Raw genomic sequence first — 18928 nt, 5'->3', positions numbered from 1 at the left:
GGCAAACTGAACCCTTCCAAAGAAAGGGGTTGTGCTGGTGTTTAAATTTCCCAACGGGGACCTGCAGCTGTGTTTGTTCAGAGACTTCTCCTCTTTGCCACACAGTGGCAGGCACAGCAGCTCCTCCTGGAGCCCTCCCTCTGCCCCAAGCAGGAAGGGTTGGTTTTTTATCATGGGGCTGAATCCTGTGCAGAAAAGTCTCCAGAGCCCAGGCAGGGCGAGAGCCACCTGCCCTCTGAGCACACCCTGCAGATAAGGGCTGGTGCACGCTGCTTTGTGAGAGCATTATTTATCTTCCACGCTGCCTTGCCTTTGGGGTTTGTTCTTTGGCATCTCATTGTTTGCAGGGATCAGAGCTTTCAAAGGTAAATGTTCTGCAAAAATTAAAATGCAAGCTTGATGCTGTTAATAAATCAGTCGCTGCAAATCCCAGGGGTTCAATTTTGGAACTGCTTTTTGTTATGAAAGTGTTTTGGGTTTTTTTTTAAGCATGTCATTCTAAACCATGCAGACAGGCAGTGATCCCCTGACTATGGTGGTTGAATCACTGTTTGACCTCATTCCTTTTAAACCAGTGGACAAAACCAGTGATTCATGGAGGAGCCCATTGACAGGGCAGAACCTGCTCATGCAAAGGTCTGCCCAGCCCCAGGCTCCAGGACAAGACAGGTTCTCATCAAATGGGTGCTAATAAAGGCTCTAAATTTGGCAATCAATTACGTTAATTAGCCATGTAGAGGTGTCTGTGTGTGTTTTTTTTAATCTGTAATGAATCCAGATCCATAGATCACTAGTGAATAGAAGTGGGTAGGTTCTTATTCTGTTGCAGCAGATTGGTGTGAATTAATCTTTATTTTATAATTTTTTTTTCATTCCAGGGAAACACTGGCATTGTAATGGGCATGTTTCTGGTGTCCTTTGTCATTCTGGTTGCCCTGGTGACAGTCTTGTCTGGAATTGGGGTGTGTGAGAAGTGCAGCATTGGAAGTGGAGGAGTCTACTCCATGATCTCTACTGTCCTTGGAGGTCAAGTAGGGGGCACCATTGGCCTCCTTTACATTTTTGGCCAGGTAATTTTAAAAAGTTGCTCAAAGAAAATTTGGAAACTTTGCAATGCAGGCATTAGTCTTGTGCTGTCCTGCTGCAGAAAGTAATGTTTCAAGTAAAATCTGGGTACTGCAACGTGGGAGAGCACCACAGGGAGCACTGAGCCCACGCTGCTCCCCAGGAGCAAGCCTGAGCATGGCAATGTGCTGCCTGGCACTGGGCACCCTGGTGGAGGAGCTGAGTGTCTGGACAAGCCCTGCAGGACATGTCCTCCCTTCCCAAATTGCCCCATTGCCAGGACATGCCCTTGCTGGCGGGAGACAAATCAAACGCAGCAGGAGAGGTCAGGGTGGCCAAGCAGGGCTCAGTGAGAGGCTGTGGATGGGCAGGTTGGCCTTGGCATGCTCCATGTACCCTCGGGGATCAGGCAAGCCTTGGCTGCTTCTCTGTGGGAGCCAGCAGAAGTGGAGCTGGTGTGGGATGAGAGCTGGGCAGGGGTAAGGGCCACAGCTAATTGAGTCTTGTGAGCCAAGAGTCACAGTTCTGGATTTTCTGAACGATCCCAAGGAGCTGTTAGGGTGGTGAGGCACAAAAATACACAAGTAGTCTACAAAAAGAATGGAAAATAATCACTTAAACCTGCAGTAACTTAACCCTCTCCCCCCATAAAGATGTTATGAACAGTATAAAATGTGGTGAGCAGAGAAGCATTTTTATGGAGGTTTGTTTTTAACTGACTGGCTTACAGCAATCTCCAAAACCCCTGAACAGCCCCCAAACCAAAAATAATCCCCTCTTCTCCTTTCACTCCAGATTAAAAGCAAGTGTCCATAAAACACGAACTGAACCCAGTTACAAGCCAAGATATGGAAATGGGCCACACATGAGAATCCTTCCTGTCAGATTTTCCACTCTTGCTCTCTGAGAGGACCCCATCTGGGAAAGCAATCAGGTTGCAGCCTGTCCTGAGGGTTGTAAAAGCTGGGCTGCAGCAGCCCTGGCCCCTGCCTTGGCATCCTGTGTGCACAGGGGCTGCACAGGGGCTGGGAGCTGGCAGCTCACTTAAAATCACTTTGCCTGCTCCCAAAAGCTGCTGATGCCTTTCCTCTCTCAGCTGTGCTTTCTGCCCAACGTGCCCTGCACCAGCTGCAGGCTGATCCCCTGCTCAGGATGCTCAGGGAGTGCTGTAACCTCTGCCATAGGGCAGCTGCTGCCAGAAATGGGGCAGTCCCTGTTCCCTGCTCTCACTGGGGTCAGTGGGGAATGCCTGGCCATGTGCTGCAGAGGAGGACTCTCAGGGTGCAGCTCCCCTGATCTGTCTGCCTGTGATGGAAGGGAATCCCCCAGCATCTCCAAGTTTTTGGTGCCCAACTCTCAACATCTTTATGCCATCAGCCTTGCTGAAAACCTCATCAACCCTGCAGCTCCTGGGCATGGGCCAGGCTGTCCTGCTCCCCCTCAGTGGGCAGTGCTGGGTCTGTCCCAGGTGGGGGATCTGCAGTGAATGGGGGCTCTGCTCTTGCTGTCCTTTGTCCCTTCCACATCCCTCAGCTGTGCACAGGGGTGGTGGGGTGCAGGAGCCAAGGTCACAGCAGCCATATCAAATGCAGCTGTCTGCCCTGACCTGCTTTTCCAGGGATGCCATGCACTGGAAGGGCTGTTGCTGGAATGTCAGCTGGCGGGAATTTCTGGAGTGAAACCTCCTGGTGTTTTGGGTTGCTGTGCTGCAGTGGTGTTTGAGCCTGTGCTGCAGATGTCCTGTCCTGCAGGCTCTCAGCCACCAGGGCAGAGTGTGTGTCCTGTCCTGCTGCAAGGCAAACAGGCAGCTTTCCTGGGACATGGCTCACACAGTGTGCTCTCCTCCAAAGGGCAGGCTCCATTCCAGCAGCGAGATGGGGAGCTGGTGAAACATCAGAGTTTGCATCCAAATTAAACACTGAGTTAAAAATAACCCCCAGGAGGCAGTGAAGGGGGAGACAAACAGCTGTTCTTCTGGCAGGTGTTCAACTGGGACCCTTTCCTCCAGAGAAGCAGAAGAGGGGGAAGAAACAGAAGCTGGCTCATCCTTTTCTCTCTCAGAGAAGCCAGTGTAGTTTCTCCTGGAGTGTTGATAGAGGGTGGATGTGACAGTGGAACATCTGGGCTGCTGGTCCTAGCATCCAGCCTTCCCTGTCTGCCCAGCTGTGCTGCCGTGGCAGTAACATCCAAGGTTGCACTGTGACAGCCAGTGTCATTCTGTCTGTCTGAACAGAGCCCCCCAGCCCGGCATGGGGCAGTGGATGGGGTCCCTTTTCTCCCGTGGGGCACTGACAGAGCTGTGTCCCTCAGTGTGTTGCAGGTGCCATGTACATCACTGGCTTTGCAGAGTCCATTGCAGGTGTCCTGAGCCTCAGCAACATCTGGGCAGTGCGTGGCATCTCCCTGGCTGTCCTGCTTGGCCTGCTGGGCATCAATTTGGCTGGGGTGAAGTGGATCATCAGGCTCCAGCTCCTGCTGCTCTTCCTGCTGGCTGTCTCAACACTGGACTTTGTCATTGGGTCCTTTACACATCTTGATCCAGGTAAAACTGGGGGTTCATTGCATTGGGGTCAGCAGGCATTAGTCCCTGGGGTTTTCTCCTTACCTGTGTTTTTGCAGTGGCACTTGGACAGTGGTAGAGATGTGTCTCCTGTCCTTTGGTACTGATCTATTAGAGACAACCCATTATTTTGCAAGGAGTGTTTGCAGAGCATGACTGAAGATGCCTTATTAATTTAGGTGTTTAACCCTGGGGACTAAACTCTCAAGTTGTGCTCCTGTTATGTTTCATTTGGAGGTTTTCTAACAACAGAGAGCATCTGTGTCTGCAGTGTTCTTCGTAGCCTTCTTCTGCCTGACTCAGCACTGTGCCTGTGAAAATGAGGATTGTGAATTTGAGCTATGGGGATCTTGTGTGGACACCTCTGAGGTCCCTCAGACCTGTCTGTGCTGTGCTGTGCACTCTGCTGGGTGTGCTGGCCAGGGCTGTGCTGGGGCTCTGAGCAGGGAGCTGGGTGAGGGCAGGTGGCTGCTGGGTTTCCAGGACCCATGAGTGGCAGTTCAAGGACCCATGAGTGGGAATTTCCCCATAACTTTTCCCAGAGCGAGTTCAGCCTGCAGTGACAGCTCCAGCTCAGGCAAGGGGGAGGTTCAGGGCTCCCACCTGCAGCCCTGCTCACACCAAGTCCTGTTCCCTTTCTTCTCTCTGCTTGCTAACACGTTTCAGAGCGATAGTGAAGTGCAATTAGCTGAGTAAACAGAAGGTGTCACCTTTTTCTTGGCTTCCTCTGCGTCCAGCAGCACCTTGGGGAGTGGCCAGTGACCTACTAAAGTGAGTTTAAGGAAAGATCTTCAGTTTTCATTGACAGCTGTGATTCAGCAGCTGGGCTGGGTGGCAGGAGGTGTCATGTGGGCACTCATAGCACCGATGGCACAAGTGTCATTCATGCTGCTGTTTTATTTTGTGCTGCTGCTGTGGTGGGCAGGGACAGAAACAGCTGCTCCCCTGCCAGACAGAGCCTCATGGAAAGGCATTTACACTTTATATTTAGCACGTGGGAAATGCCCCAAATGAGATCCCATGAAAGTTTTAGCAATACTTGTAAATGAGAATGAAGCAGGGGCAGTTGTGTTGCTGTTTTGCAAGGAAAGCAAGTGACCTGCTCCAAACAGCTGTGCTCCATAGGAAGTTGTTTTCTAGAGGAAACGGGGCTGGGGGGCGTGTGTTGGATTTTTGTTGTGCTCCTCGTAGACTTTTCTAATAGTAAAGAAAAATGAATACTGGAGGTGAGACCAGATAGTAGGAAAGTGAACACAGGACCAGGAGGCAGGAATTAAAGGAACACAAACGTCAGCAGCAAACATGCCCAAGTGGAGGCCACCACAGTTGTCTTTGATTTCCTCCACTGCCGAGCTCTGTCATTTTCTTCTGACAGAAAATAGCGACAGGAAGGGAGATGAGGCAGCTGAGCATCGCAGATGCTGCAGTTCAGCCAAGGCTGACTAAAGACAGGAGGGCTCCCAGTGCCTGGAGGGAATTGGGCTGATGGTGCCGACCCAAGCCCTGGCAGCCCCCGGAGCAGCTGCCCTGGGGTGGGACAGCGGCACAGCCGGCAGGGACAGCTGCGGTGCCTCGGCACACCCTGCGGCAGTGCTGCTCCCTCCAGCCTGGCAGGGGATCCTCCCAAGCGCTGCATTTCCCCAGAAAGCCTCTGAGTGGTGTGTCAGCACCGAGGGTGAGCGCTGGGCTCCCAGGAGCCTCCTCACGCTGCGCTGGCTGCTTTCTGTGCAGCATGGATGGATGGATGGATGGATGGATGGATGGATGGATGGATGGATGGATGGATGGATGCCTGTCTCTTGGGATCGCACCCACCAGCAAAGCATCCCTCCTGCGAGGAGCCTGCAGGTGGGACACGCAGGTGGTGCTGCAGCCCCAGCCTCCAGAGCCAGCTGATGACAATGGTAGGGGGCACTGCACCAAAGCCCAGCACCAGGGGAAGCATTTGAGACCCCTTTGGGGTGGGCACTCCACTGATCAGCCCTCAGGAGCGTGCTGCTGCTTTCAGTTTGGTTCTGTGGCTGCAGCAGGAGCTGAGATGCAAAGGCAGCATGCAGGGAGAGGTGGTTTTTGAGGCTGGAGCTGTGAGCTGCATTGTAGCTGACAGCTTGTCTGGGTCATGTCCTCGTTTTATGGCAGGTTTATGGGGCTTCAGTTCACAGCCTTGGGTCTCAGTGTCTGACCCTGTAGAATGGGCCTTGTGCAGCCATCCTGCCTTTTCTGCCATGGCAGCTTTTTCCCGCACTTAACATCTCCAAGTGCTGCGCACACAGGAAGGGACTGCACATCTGCCAAGCAGCAGTTGCTTGAATTTAAATAATCTCCAGGAATGCCTGTCCATCTTGAAGGTCTTAACTGGCTGCCTTTGTGTGGCTGGGCTGGGTGGAGTCCCCTGCTCTTCTCCCCATTCCCGCAGCTCACACCCAGGCACACACCAAATCGGATATTGTCCAAGCACTCACTCCCTTCCTGTGGTTTGCCTTTATTTTTAGTCTGAGGACGGAGCGTGTTTACACAAAAGGGGGCTTCTCAGCACGGCTTCCTGCTGCTCTTTCTCATTTTTTTTTCCTCTCTCTTGCTGTGGCTTGCTCCTGCTCCAAGAGCCAGCTGGGCTCCTGCAGCCAGGAGCTGGGGCTGGAGGAGCTGAGTGCAGGCAGGGAGTGCTCTGGGTCACTTGTCCAGACTCTGCTGACCCCTCTGGGCCTGCCAGCCTGCCCTGTCCCTCTGCCTGGCCCCCAGGGCTTTTGCTCCTTTCCACAGGCTGCCTGCAGGGTGGGGTGGGACTGGCTGATTTTTTGGAGCTAATCCTAAATCCTCCCTTGGCTTCAGCTGGCACTTCCCCTGGGGCTTGGTCACAGTCCCAGGCTGGGATCTCCGCCAAGGGTGGGTAGGGAGGAGAGGGGCTCCCTGTTCTGTGTGAGAACCAGCCTCCCTGAGCTGCCTCTGGCCACCCAGCTTCCAGCTCAGTCCCTCCTCCAGGAACAGAGACCCCTGTGCTCCTTCCTCCAGACAGGAGACATCCCTATTCCCTTTCTCCCTAGCACAGGTGAGTGTTTTTAGTAAACCTAACACAGGTCAATTGACTGCCATTGCTCGACTTCTCAGCCAATCACCAAGACCCAGCACTAGCTGCAAATTTTCATAGCAGCAATGCAGGGTTGTTTTGGCTTGTGTATGTCTGTATTTTAATGATGGAGGTCCATTCCTCAACATCAACCTGAGTAATTTTGGGAGGAGCAGTGAAAGTAGAGGAGAGGATGCTCCTCTCCCTGACCAGTTTCTCAGAACAGTATGTGAAACTTTTTTGGCCTTTTCACATCCTGAACATTAGAGTCACGGAAAAAAAGAAGATAAGCCGTCTGTTAATGCCCACTATTTTATTTTCCTAGCATATCTCTGCTAATTTTTGTGTAGGGTGACTCCCAAATACTCCCTTTCAATTAGGCGCCTGCTTTCCTGTTTTGGCAGTGGCTCCCAGGTGCCCTGTGAAAGCAGAGCAGCTCTGGGAGCTCGGGGGGGCCACCACTGGGAGGAGGGCTGGTGTTAATTTGGTTGTGCTTTGATGGGGAGATGAAAGGAATCGCAAGAGGCCCAACAACAGCCTCTTAAATGCCTGGTGGGGGTGAGAAATAAATTATCTTGTTAGTAATTCTGTAATTGTGTCCCCTTGGGCTGGGATTCCCCGGTCCTGCAGTCGATGGTACCACGTGGCTGGGGTGAGCGTGGAGCTTGGCTGTGTGGGGCTAAACCCCTCTCCTCAGGCTGGGAAATCTGGGTACTTCCTTTCTCAGGGATGGAGGGAGGTTTGAAAGGCATATTGCTGTCAGGGTGCTTCTGCTTGGGATTATTTTCCATGCAAACCACATCCTTCATGTCACCCGCTTGGGTTTCAGCTTCCCTAAGCTGCTCACTCAGAGCCCAGAAAACTCATTTATCATCTTCATGTATTCCTCTGAGGACGAGTGCTTTGGAGGATTCATCCCCCTCCAATGTTCTATGGCCAAGCTGGGGAGCTGATGCTGTCCTGTGGGTACCACTGGTGAGGATTTGTGGGAGATGAGTTTTGCCTGGAGCTGCTCCAGCAGACAGGGAACCTGCAATTGTTGAAGTGATTTATGTATATAGACACTCTGGTGTTGTAAAGATGCCTCAAATGCTGCCTCTGGGGCTTCGATGGGCTGAATTAATTAAAAATATTCCCAGAGATTGAATATGAAAGTGATCAAAGCATCCTAATCAGGGGCTTCTGCTTGGCTCTGGGTTGTTTTATTTTATTTTTGGGCACAAGGGGTGTGCCCCAATATCATAAGAGAGGGTGCAGGAAGGATGTGTGTGTCAAAAGATGATCTGCAGCAAATCCCAGAGGCTTTATCCAGGCTGATTGCTGACTTCCTGGCCTGAGACACATCTGGAAACTGGCACCAAATCCCAAGTAGAAATCACTGTGCGAGCAGCAGCAGAAAAAAAATTATAAAATCCCACTTTGCTACTGAACAAGGTACACACCGTGGTGAATAAAGGCAGGAGGCTGCTAATACACTCCTTATTTATTAAAAAACATGGGATTGCTTTTCCCAGCTTTTTCCAATTATAGTGCATTGAATGGCCCTGACATCACTCTTGAGTCGGGGCCAGCCTATTCAACAGTCTGGCGAAGACATTTATTAACTGGTTACCTGCCAATTGTCTGGGCTAGGAGCTGCGGGACAGATGTGTTTTGGAAAGTGATAACATTGTTAGAGGCCTTATTTAGATAGTGAGAGGAAAGCTACACCACTCTGTCCAGGTTCTCTGAAGTAGGTATTTAAAGCAGTTTATTTAGAAGGAAAAAACCGAAGCAGCGAGCCTTGAGATGCAGCCCTGTTTGTAGGCAGGTTTTCACGGTGTTTCCCTGCTGGAGGCCATCCAGCAGTGGGACTGCGCTGGGGAGCAGCACTCTGGATTGCTGCAGATGCTCAGGTGCCAGCACAGCTGCTGCACCCCGGGGCTGGGGCTGGCCCCGCTGTGTCCCTGCTCTGCCCAGCCCAGGCAGGATTCCCGAGCCACCGCCCCAGGCATCTCCCAGGAGCTGGGGAAAGAGGGGAGGAGGGCTCGGGGTCTGCGGGTCCCGCCCTGCTGCACCTACTGGGCTGCACTGGGGATGGATGCCACGTGCACCCAATCTGCTCCTAAAAATTTCCACGGGTGGATCCTTTCCTGCATCCTTGGGGACCCTGCTCTTGTCACTTGCCAGGCTTATCCCCTCTTCCTGCAGCCTAAACCCACTGCTTTGGGGCTCTTGAGGACTTGGCACAATCTGGTGTCCTTCCTTTTTTGCATTAAACCTCCTTGCTTGGCAGGCCTCTGGTGCTCTTCAGTCCTCTCTGGGCAGCTCCATCTGAGCAGCCTGTGTGCCACGAGCTGCTGAGGATGAGCAGAGCCCTGGCCTCCCCTAAATGAGACCCTAAAATGTGCTCTGAATGGTGCTGTCCTGTACTGGCTGGCCAGGTCCATGCCTGGAGCCAGGAGAGGGCTTGCTGAGGTTGTTACAGGTCTAAGCTTGCTCAGTAGAGTTCCTGATGTGCACAGGAGGTTTTGTACACATTGATTTCACCTTTAATTGCTTTGCTGTTTCCCTGTGAAGCAATGCTAAGCTCATCTTCCTATAACTTGTAAATAAATCCTGAAATACCTTGGCTGGCTTTGTTAGACTCTGCCTTCATGTGGGCTTTCCCCATCCATCCCTCCCATAAAACCTCCTGTGCAGGCTCTCCTTCAGCAGCAACTTGTTTAATGCTACAGAACTGATAAAACTGACTGGTTTGAGGAAGATCTATATCATCCCACATCTTCTCCCTCTCTCCTCATTGCTGTGTGTGGATGGGACAGCTTTATTTAATTGCATTGATTTTTTTTCCTCTTTTTTCTGGTGCTGCCATATAATAGTTTTCAAATGATGGAGATATTTTGCCTCTTTTTTTCATTCCCCCGGTGTTTAATTCCAGTCACAGTTCAGCTGTGCCCTGAATCAGCTTTCCTTATTTGGGAATTTAATTTATTAAGATAACTTCTAGTTATTAGATTCTTCCTCCAGCCACTTCACTTCTAGTTTGCATTCCTCTCCTAGGCTAAAGAGAAAACTTTGTGTGGGAAATAGGTCCTTATCTGCTGTTCATCCTCTCTTGTGTTAAAAATTTTTGACCTTTTTTGTCTGTAAGTAAGGGATTTTATCCTGGTTGTACCTTCACTAACTGGGATGGTGGCTCAGTGGTTCTTTCTGGTTTTCTTTTTCACTTGAAGGGGGAAATGCATCCATTGAAAAATTAATTTTTGTAGGGAAAATCCATTCTATGACTTGCACAGAATTAAATTAATAGTTTCAAACAAGCAAACAAAAAATCCTTTTAGGTGACAACATCTTGCTCAACCTTTCCAAAATCAAATGCTGTTTGGTTTGATTTGCATTCTGAAGCCAGACTTAAGGCTGTAGCTGTGTGTGTGTTGCATATAGAGGATAATGAAAACCTTCCAAAAATGAAAACAAGCTATCATTTTAGATACAAAATTAAAAAGTCAACAAAAGGAATAGTTTTCTTTTGAAGTACCACTGTCATGTGGATAATATATCCATAATTTATTATGGGAAGCTGGGAGCTTGGGATGCTGTAGTCATGAGGATGGCAGAAGGCTCATGGCAGGATCTGGTGGATTAAGTTGTATCATTTTTCCTTTGAAAGATGGGGATTTGATCAGCATGGATTGGGCTTTGTCCCAAACAATACAGGGAGCAGCTCTGAGATGGAGGGGAGGCCACTCCAAAGTCCAAAGGATGTGTGTCATCACCACTGCACTGCCACTCATTTTCCTCCAATTGTTGTGCCTTGACTCAGCCTAAATTCTGATCTCTCAGGCCTAGGGCTTTTCACTGGAGAAGCTCTCCAGAGCCTCCCACAGCTGGGCTCTCTGGGCATGACTTCCAAGAAATACCATTCTGTAATTGATAATGATACCCCATTGATGGAAACTGTTTTCCTGGAAGAAGGATGGAGCAAGGGACACTGTAGTTCTTGTCCTCTTTGCAATGAATAAAATAATTTTCACCAGCTGGTTTGAATACCATTGAACAAGCCAGGCTGAAAATACCACATCAAAGAAATCAAATAGTAATGGAAGGATTTATATATTACAGCAAGTCTAGTGCTTAGCATTAAATAATGCAAAACATAAGAAGAATTTAAAAAGTTGAAACACCTGTGTTAAAATCCCTTACTTTTTTTTCCTGTCCAGAATTTCAGAGTGTCTAATTGCAGAAAATGTTCATTTTTTGGCTTTTTTTTTTTTTTGGAAAAAATTATTAAACCCCACCAACCTGTAGAGACAGAGTAAGTGCCAAAGAGCTCTGCTAGCTACTTCCACGGGCACATTCCTAAGTTTTCCTTTATTTAAGCAGTGCCTTTGTGATGAGGAGCTGTCTGTGCAGGCTCTGAGTGTGCTCTTGTGTACATTAGTGGTTTTCCACTTTCCCCAGAGGCTGAGGCAGAGATAAAGCAGGCGCAGGGGAGTTGGGCAGAAATTAGCATTTCCTCCCACCCTGTGCCGTCCTGCAGGAGATGTGGTGTGGCTGGGGGGAGCATAGAGTGCCTCCTGATCTGAGAGAGGTGACAGCATCCTGCACATGAAAATTGCTCCATTAGCTAAAGACAAACATCGGAGACAGATTTAAGCAGCTCCCTTTGTTTATTCTGCCTTTTATGCTATTTTTAGCTGCTGGCTAGCACCCAGTGCTGCAGGTCCATTGCCTTCAGGGAGAGGAGGTGCCCGTCATCTGATGGCTCCCATGGCCGGGATGCTCCACGAGGAGACGGGGGTGCAGTTACCGAAAAGGATAAATATGCAAAGGGATGATGACGCTTTTTTCTCCGGGTTTCCCCAAACAGATCGGCCCTGGCGCTTCTGCTGCAGCTTTTCTTGCTCGCCTGAGGGTATTCAGAGCAGAGACCCCATGTCTCCCCGAGCCTCCTCTAACGCAGCAGAGCATTGCACCGGCTGATGCTAAGCCTATTTCCAAGAGGCATTCTGTAGCAGGCTGACCTGCAGGACAGCTGCCGAGCCCCGGAGCAATTTGAGAAGAGGTGGCCCAGAGTGCTGTCCCTCGACAGCGCCCTCAGCATCCCCGCCTGCCCATTCGTCTGCTCGGCTGAGCCGCGTTTATGCCCGGGGTGATCCGTCCCGGTGCTGCTCCTGCCCTAAATGCCATTTAAATAGCCCGGGTTTGTCTCTGCCGCTGTTGGTGGGGATGCACAGGTGCGGTGGAAGGTGGTTTTTGGGACAGGGTTAATGGTGGGATGCCCCCAGCAGCAGGAAGCCTCATTGTGTGTTGACTTTAAACAGGAGGTTTGGGAGATCAGCTCTGGAGCAGAAAACAGGGACTGGGGAGGAACAAACACTCGCTGCTTCAGAAGGGCGGCGATTTCCTTTCGGGTAAACACGTCATTAATCTCAGGGAGCACATTCTTTTCCATCAAAAGATAAGGGATTCCAGTTGCTTTTCTCAGGGCTTGGCCTTTTTAAGATTGTTTTAACTGTGGCTTTCACTCCTTCAATTACAGACTGTGCATACTCTCTCTTTTTAGGTTTGATGGCTTTATTGTGGGTGCAGAGAAAGTATTGGGCAAGGGAACTCCTTCCCTGCTTTCTTGAAATTTGCTCTTATCCTTCCTCCCCACCACCCTCTTGCCAAACTTTTTTCCCACTAAAACCTGTCTATTTTTTGCTACTTGCTGCTCTGATGAATTTGAAACGTAAGTGTGGTGTTTGTCCTGATTCATGAAACAATCTCCCCAGTGCTGATGATAGCATAGGAGCTTATTTGTTCACAAGTGGAAAAATAGCAATGAGCCCCTCTCCCCACCCTGGGCTGCCCCTCGCTGCTCAGCTTTGGTTTGGCCCTTTTGCTGTGAGGAGTGGGCGATGCTGGCTGTGGCAATTTTCAGCTGGGATCATTCTGACACATGCTGGGGTCACAGCAGTGGCAGAGGTGCTGCTTTTGCTTCTGCTCCCTGGGGCTTGGGGTCTGTGGTCACTCTGAGCCCTTTTGATCATAATGTGTTTAGCTGGCATTTAGGGATGAAATTACAGAGGGAATTGAGTTCCTTTGCATTCTTACCTCCTCTCCCAGTACTTTCTGCTAAGGGTTGCCAACAGCAACATGGGTTGGGGTGGGGTAGAGCAGGAGCTGAGGAGCTCCCACATCCTGCATCTCTCAGTGCCCTGGCAGCTCAGGCAGATGCTCTGCAGCCTATCTGCACTGTCAGTGTGGCCACATGCTGATGTGTTAATTTTGTAATTCTTATCTCTGCATAATCATTGACCTGCCTGTGTTCAATAGAAAAATTCCTCTCTATTTTTTTCCCTTGCCCAGTTTGAGATTCTTAAAGCAGAAATACTGAGACTGTGGGAGCTGCCTGCAGGCAGGATGTGGTCCTGAGGACTGAGATGAAGCAAAGTCATGACATCATTTGTGACATATGGAGAGGGAATGATCTTGTGTTTGCTGTTCTCTGTCTGGGCTGGGCTGCACACACCCCATCTCCAGCTATGGAGCTGTGCTGCTGTCCACAAGTCCAACGTGGAGCTGATGTGCTCCTGGCTTGCAGGACATGTGCAGTGCTGCATGCTGACTCACATGGCACAGGTGTTGCACTGGAGCTGCAGAAAAGGGCAGCCTGGGTTTGGTGCATGTGGTCCCCTGGGTGGGTGAGTCCAGCAGTAGCTGACAGGAGACAGGGGCATCAACCTCATCAGTTTGCCCCATCTCCTCATGCTCTGCTCCCTGCAGCTCTTCTCTTTTCCTTCTGCTTCTTCCCAGTCTTCCAGCCAAAACCTGTCTATCCAAAGGTGAAGCAGGAGATGTCCTGGAAGGTGTTAAAACATTTTTGTATTCCTGTACAAGTTCAGCAAAGGTCATGTTTATTCTCTGCTCTTGTCAGCATGGCTCTGCTGCCCAGCGCCCTCTGCTTCCATGACTCATCAGTTCCCTCACCATTCCTTGGAGAACTGGGACTTTCTGGTGAAAATCTGTTAATGCATCCTGCAGGTTGAGTGCCAGCCCACAGCAAGTGGACTGAGCAGTGGACTGGCAGCATGAGAAACCCACCACACTGTCCTCTCTCCCCCTCCAGCACTACCGCCCTCTGCCTGTTTTCCTTCCCAAACTTTCCACATTTTTCTCATACATTTCTGCCTGCACCTGACCTGTTCCAGCCTGGCAGCTGTAGGGCAGTGCCTGGGATCAGCAGTGGTAGTGTTGGACTTGCCTGGGAAAAAATATTGTGAGGACGTAGGGAGCTGGAGCTGGGTAGTTGTGAAGGCTACAGGAACAGGCCAGCCTTGGAAGAGCTTGGAATGTGATTGTTAATGCTGCTGTTAAATGAGCCCAAACACAGGAAGCCAGGTGTGTGCATGGAGGGATGTGGAGGCTTGTGACTGCACTGCTTTGATTGATTTTTCATTCTGTTGGGAAAGGTGATTCAAGTGTTATTTGTGACCATGGTGCCCTCTTCATGTCTCTTTGATTATGCCAATCCACTGGAGAATGCACCGTTTTCAGTGCCCATTGCCCCGTGTGGCACTGCAGGGCTGTGGCTGTGGTCAGCTGGACCCATGTCATTTTCTGGCACATCCAGCACTTCACTGAGGAAATCCAGGGCCACCCAGAACGTGGCTGTGCTGGTGCACAGCATCTTTCAGAGCTGTTGCATCACATGATCCTGTGCTGTTTGTCGCCTGAAGTTAAATTTCAGTGTTTGCATGAGGGCTGGGGGAACAGAAAGATAAAGTCTTTGGGGTTTGGGCACCATTCATGGCTTTGCACCCATCTCTGCACATCCACAGTTCCTGTGTGGATGGTGAACCCTGTGTATATGCAGTTGCTCACTGAGATGCTGAAAAACCTACTGCTGGTGGTGCTTTGGCATCCACATGTTACTTCATTTAAGGCAGACATGCCTAACTTTCCTTTGACAAGTGAATATGCTGCTCTCATGTGATAAGCTGTGGGTTGTATGTGTGTTTGGGGGAGTTTGGTCACCACCAGACTATGGCTGAGCTTATTCTGCAGGCAGGAGAAGAATTTGTATTTCAGGGGTTTTTGGGGGGAGAATTTCACTCCTTCCCTGCTGCAGAGCACTTCAGCCTATGTAGGAATCAATTTGGTTTAGGACACTCAACAGGCACCTGATAGACCACAGCCTCTGAGAGGTACCAGCCTGACAGGGCTTGACTTGCCCAAGAGGGAGTCAACAGCTCAGAAGTTCTGGACTTGCACCTTGCCCTTGGCCAAGAGTTTGGAGAGGGAAAATGTAACCATGTGGTTGGCGAGGAGTGGAACTTTATGTTACTGTGTGTTCAGATGAGGATGGCTGTGAGCACCATTCCTGGTTTCTCCACAGTGGTGTGCTCAGATATCTGCAGCACCCACACCAGGACCTCGTTCTGGGTGTGTGCTTGGACTGGCATCCAAGGCAAACAGCTGGAATTCAGAACTTATGCCAGAAGGGTTTAGTGGTGCAAGAAGAAATGGGAAAAAGATAGAGAGCAGAGATAATTATGCCAAGGATATATAATTATTCTTTGGCACTCCACGTCTTACACATCACACAGGATCCTGAAAATGCTGAGGTCAGACCTGGGAAATGTGCTGCAAGACAAACACTTCCAGCTGTTCCCCTGAAAGCAAATCTCAGCAAGTACCTTCCAGGAGGGAATGTGTGGGCTCACTTATTTTGGAAAAGAAAAAAAATCTCACCATTTCAAGCCTTCACCATTCACCTTTGTAATTAAAATCTCTAATCACAAGCAGAGTGCAATATGGGACTGTCTTCAGGGAGCTTTTTCTTAAGGTGGTTTTCCATTTTTGCACTATTTAGCCCCTGCCTCGGTGCCAGGCTTTACTTAACCTTAAGCTTGTGAACAGGCTTATTGAATTTGGCCAAGACTTAACTAATCTGTAATGAGCTCCAGGTTGCCTGGAACTTGGCAGTGCTGCCGTACTCTGTGCTGTTGCATAATGGCCTGACCCTGTGTAACCACAGCTTCTCCTTGAGCCCCTGCTCCAACCTCTTTGAGTTCCCATTCTGGAACCCTGGGCTTCATGGAGGGGCTGCCCTCATAAGGGGAGTCCTGAGTGCCAAAAACCTCGTGGTTTCATGCTCTTCCACAGGGTGAGAGGCAGGAGAAAGTACAAGAAAAGCCCAAACCCACCGGGGAAGAGAGGGGATGCAGCAGTGGCCACCAGAGGAAATCTGGTGCCTCCTCCCAGGCATCTGTGATGGATAGAAAGACATCAGAGTTGTGACCATCTTCCTCCTCCTCCTCTGGCTACATTAGGCTGGTGTACAGGCTCCTGTGATCCCCCTGCACAGGTGAATGGAGGATGCTTGTCCTGAAACCTCTTCCATTTCAATGTTGTTGGGTGGTTTTTACTGTTTATCGTTTTAGTAAGAGCAACTGGAAGGACTTGATTTGTGAAGAATCACAGGAGTAGTTCAGATGTTGCTCTGAGTAATTTTTTCCCTATTGCTTATTTAGATCAGCTCAACCATTTGAGAAATGCATTATTTGCTTTCTACTTATTGAGTATCTAATGATGAAAATAAATTGTTACTGCTCTTTATTGTGCATTTCCCATAAGGCTGACATGGCACAGAGAAGGAACCGGATTCTTTTCTTCTAGGATGACACAGGGAAGATTGTTTATAGCACTTCAGCTCCAGCCCTCTGCAAGCCAGCTGAGAGCAGGATCATTAAAGGCAGGATTTAGAGGCTGTGGGTTTGCATAAATTGATTGAGAGCAAAATTTTTCAGACAAACATTTTGTAATGAACAAGGAGGGAGCAATCTGGTTTGAAAAAGAGAAAGGAGAAAAAGATCTCCTTACAGAAAAATGTATAAAATGATCTTGCCTCGTTTGAAGATCAGAGTGCCAAATATAGACCCTATCACATTTCCTTCCCTCCTCCTTCCGAAGCTTTTCCTTTTGAAGTGCACTTTCCATGGGATGTGGATAATTGACTCTGCAAACAACTGACCGAGGCCTCTGCTGGTTTCACCGATCCGTCTCGGTTGCTGGTTCCTGTTTTGTTTTGGATGATTTTTAGCCCAATTGCCCTGTCAGCTACAATTAGTGGCATTAATATTAATAAGCTGAAAGGTCACAGATGTCTTGCACTGGTCACAGGCACGTGGGCAGGCAGGAGATGCTCCCAGCATGTTGTCCTCAGCCCCATGCTCATGTGCCCCTAAATTGGTGGTGACTGCAGATCCTAGTCTGATCAAAAGGGATGGGAGGTTTGCTTCACAGGAGGGTGATTGAGTGAGAAATGGGGGTGCAATAACAACTAACATTTGGATGAACTTCTCTTTAATTAGTCAATAAGGTTCCTGGTTTCTTTATACAGGGGAAATGTGGAATGGCCTCTCACCTGCCAGAGCTGTGGGGAGAGGAAGCAGAAGTGGGAGAGCGTTGTAGGCACATCCTGTGGCTCTTTCAACAAGCCCATGACTGTTGTTTTCTGTGGTGCCAGTGACATCTGCCATGGCTTTGGGCTTTTGTCTCTTCCACTGAGGACTTCCACCTAGGGGAATAAAATAGGAAAGGGAACAACATGCAAATGAATGGAGCACTAGGGGATGATTTAATTTCTCAAGGTTGATAGGGCTCAGATGCACACAGGTGCAGGTCAGACATTGGACTCAGGGTCTCAGGGTTGGTGTGTGGCCATAATATGGCCAAAATGGTACCACAGAAAATGTAGCCTGGTTGTTAACTGGTCTGCACACTTGGCCTTTTGTATGAGGAAGGAAACAGAAGGCACCCAAAGTGCCTCATTTGAATTATATAGCCCCAAAACACTATTGGAAGACCCCAGTTGGAGATGGTTTGCTTACAAAGCAGGATGCGGTGCCTGGTGAGGTTCTGCAACAGTCTGGTTTTGGTTTGATGTTATTTGGCATTTTTCTTAACTTCCTGGAGGATGGAAAAGGGAAAGTGCAGATTCACTCTGAAGATGAGCCCCAGCTGGGAAGAGCTTGCAGCAGCCTGGCAGAGAGGGTCAGGATTTCAGATGGCCTCCACAAACTGGGCAAGTGGTATGAAAAGGAAAATTTGTGATTAGGGAAAACCTGAATGATAGGAATATGTGAGAGTAAGCCATCAAGAGAGGCTAGAGTTCCCTCCACTGGAGATTTTTATGAATCAGTGGGGAAAACTTTTATCAAGTGGCATAGATGTATTTGATGCTGCTTCTTCAAAGCTCTGGTTGGAGAAGGTCTGCAGATCTTCGTGGGGTGAGATGGGTATTTTGTTCACTTTTAAAATGAAAAATTAACATTTCCTTGAGGAGCACATACTTGGTGAAAAATCCCTTGGCCAAGGACCAACATTTCCCTCAAGCAGTTTGGTGGGAGCTCTGCGGACTGGCCATGGGCTGTGCTGTCATGAGCATCAATTCTGGTTGAAGCCACACAGGTCTGGACTTATAGGAGCATACAGCCTACACAAATTCCCCCTCTATTTCTCCAGAAACTGCACTTTCTGCAGACATCTGTGAGGTCCAGAGGTCAGTGTGTTGCACTGAGCTTGTTCCCTGTAAATCTCATCTGGGACTTGTTCCTAGCAAAGAGAGCCAGTGCTTTTACAAAGCCTAGCAGCAGGACACTTCTTCTGTCAGTGTGTTTCCATCCATGTTTGGGCAACACAATGAATGCAGATGTAGTAGGAAACTTTTGATTATCTGTAGGGTTTTCTGTGAAAACTTCAAAGCTCTGTGGTTAGTTATATTCTGAGACTTTAAATGGATATGTCTTGTGCTCAGAGGTCTGATTTAATGTTCTGTTTTAATCTATTGTCCAAACATCATTAATGTTGTCTTTGAGGCATGGGACAGCTTTGATGGAGTCTCTTTTTAATTTCTGGCCATCACCCTGTGCGGCCATAAACAACATCCTGCCTGCTAATGAGAAAATTCAAGTTATTGGAGTCACATGTCTTGTGGAAATAGATTGTAGTGGCAGAAGAAAAAAAGGAACCGACTTTGCTCACCTTCCACCCCCAGCTGGCATAAGTATTTGGATTACTGACAGGGAGGAGAAGTTTCCACAGATCAAGATATTCCAACAAAAGGCAATGTTGCCTGTTAAAAATGAAATTATTATAGTCACACGCATTAATTCCTTAACCTGCTTTTGTGAGTTATCTTTTCTGTCTATAGGCATCTGAAAACTTTCCTAATTAATGCTTTGCATGCCAGCTGTCAGGCTTAACCC

At 49.1% G+C, this 18928-nt stretch overlaps 1 protein-coding gene across 1 annotated transcript in view; it reads left to right on the top strand.

Annotated features, from left to right (window-relative positions):
• The window catches only part of SLC12A8 (solute carrier family 12 member 8), a 45671-nt gene that overhangs the window by 3048 nt on the left and 23695 nt on the right, over nucleotides 1-18928 (top strand). Inside the window, exons 3-4 of the mRNA XM_071435320.1 lie at nucleotides 879-1070; nucleotides 3376-3607. Of these exons, the coding sequence (XP_071291421.1) occupies nucleotides 879-1070; nucleotides 3376-3607 (424 nt within the window). The remainder of the gene's footprint in view (nucleotides 1-878; nucleotides 1071-3375; nucleotides 3608-18928) is intronic.

Source organism: Agelaius tricolor, unplaced genomic scaffold (genome assembly GCF_023055355.1).
Source record: "Agelaius tricolor isolate 1412-34295 unplaced genomic scaffold, bAgeTri1.0.p SCAF_10, whole genome shotgun sequence".
Classification (NCBI taxonomy): domain Eukaryota; kingdom Metazoa; phylum Chordata; class Aves; order Passeriformes; family Icteridae; genus Agelaius; species Agelaius tricolor.
The sequence above is the reverse complement of the archived record's forward strand: the minus strand, read 5'-3'. Positions and strand labels throughout refer to the sequence as shown.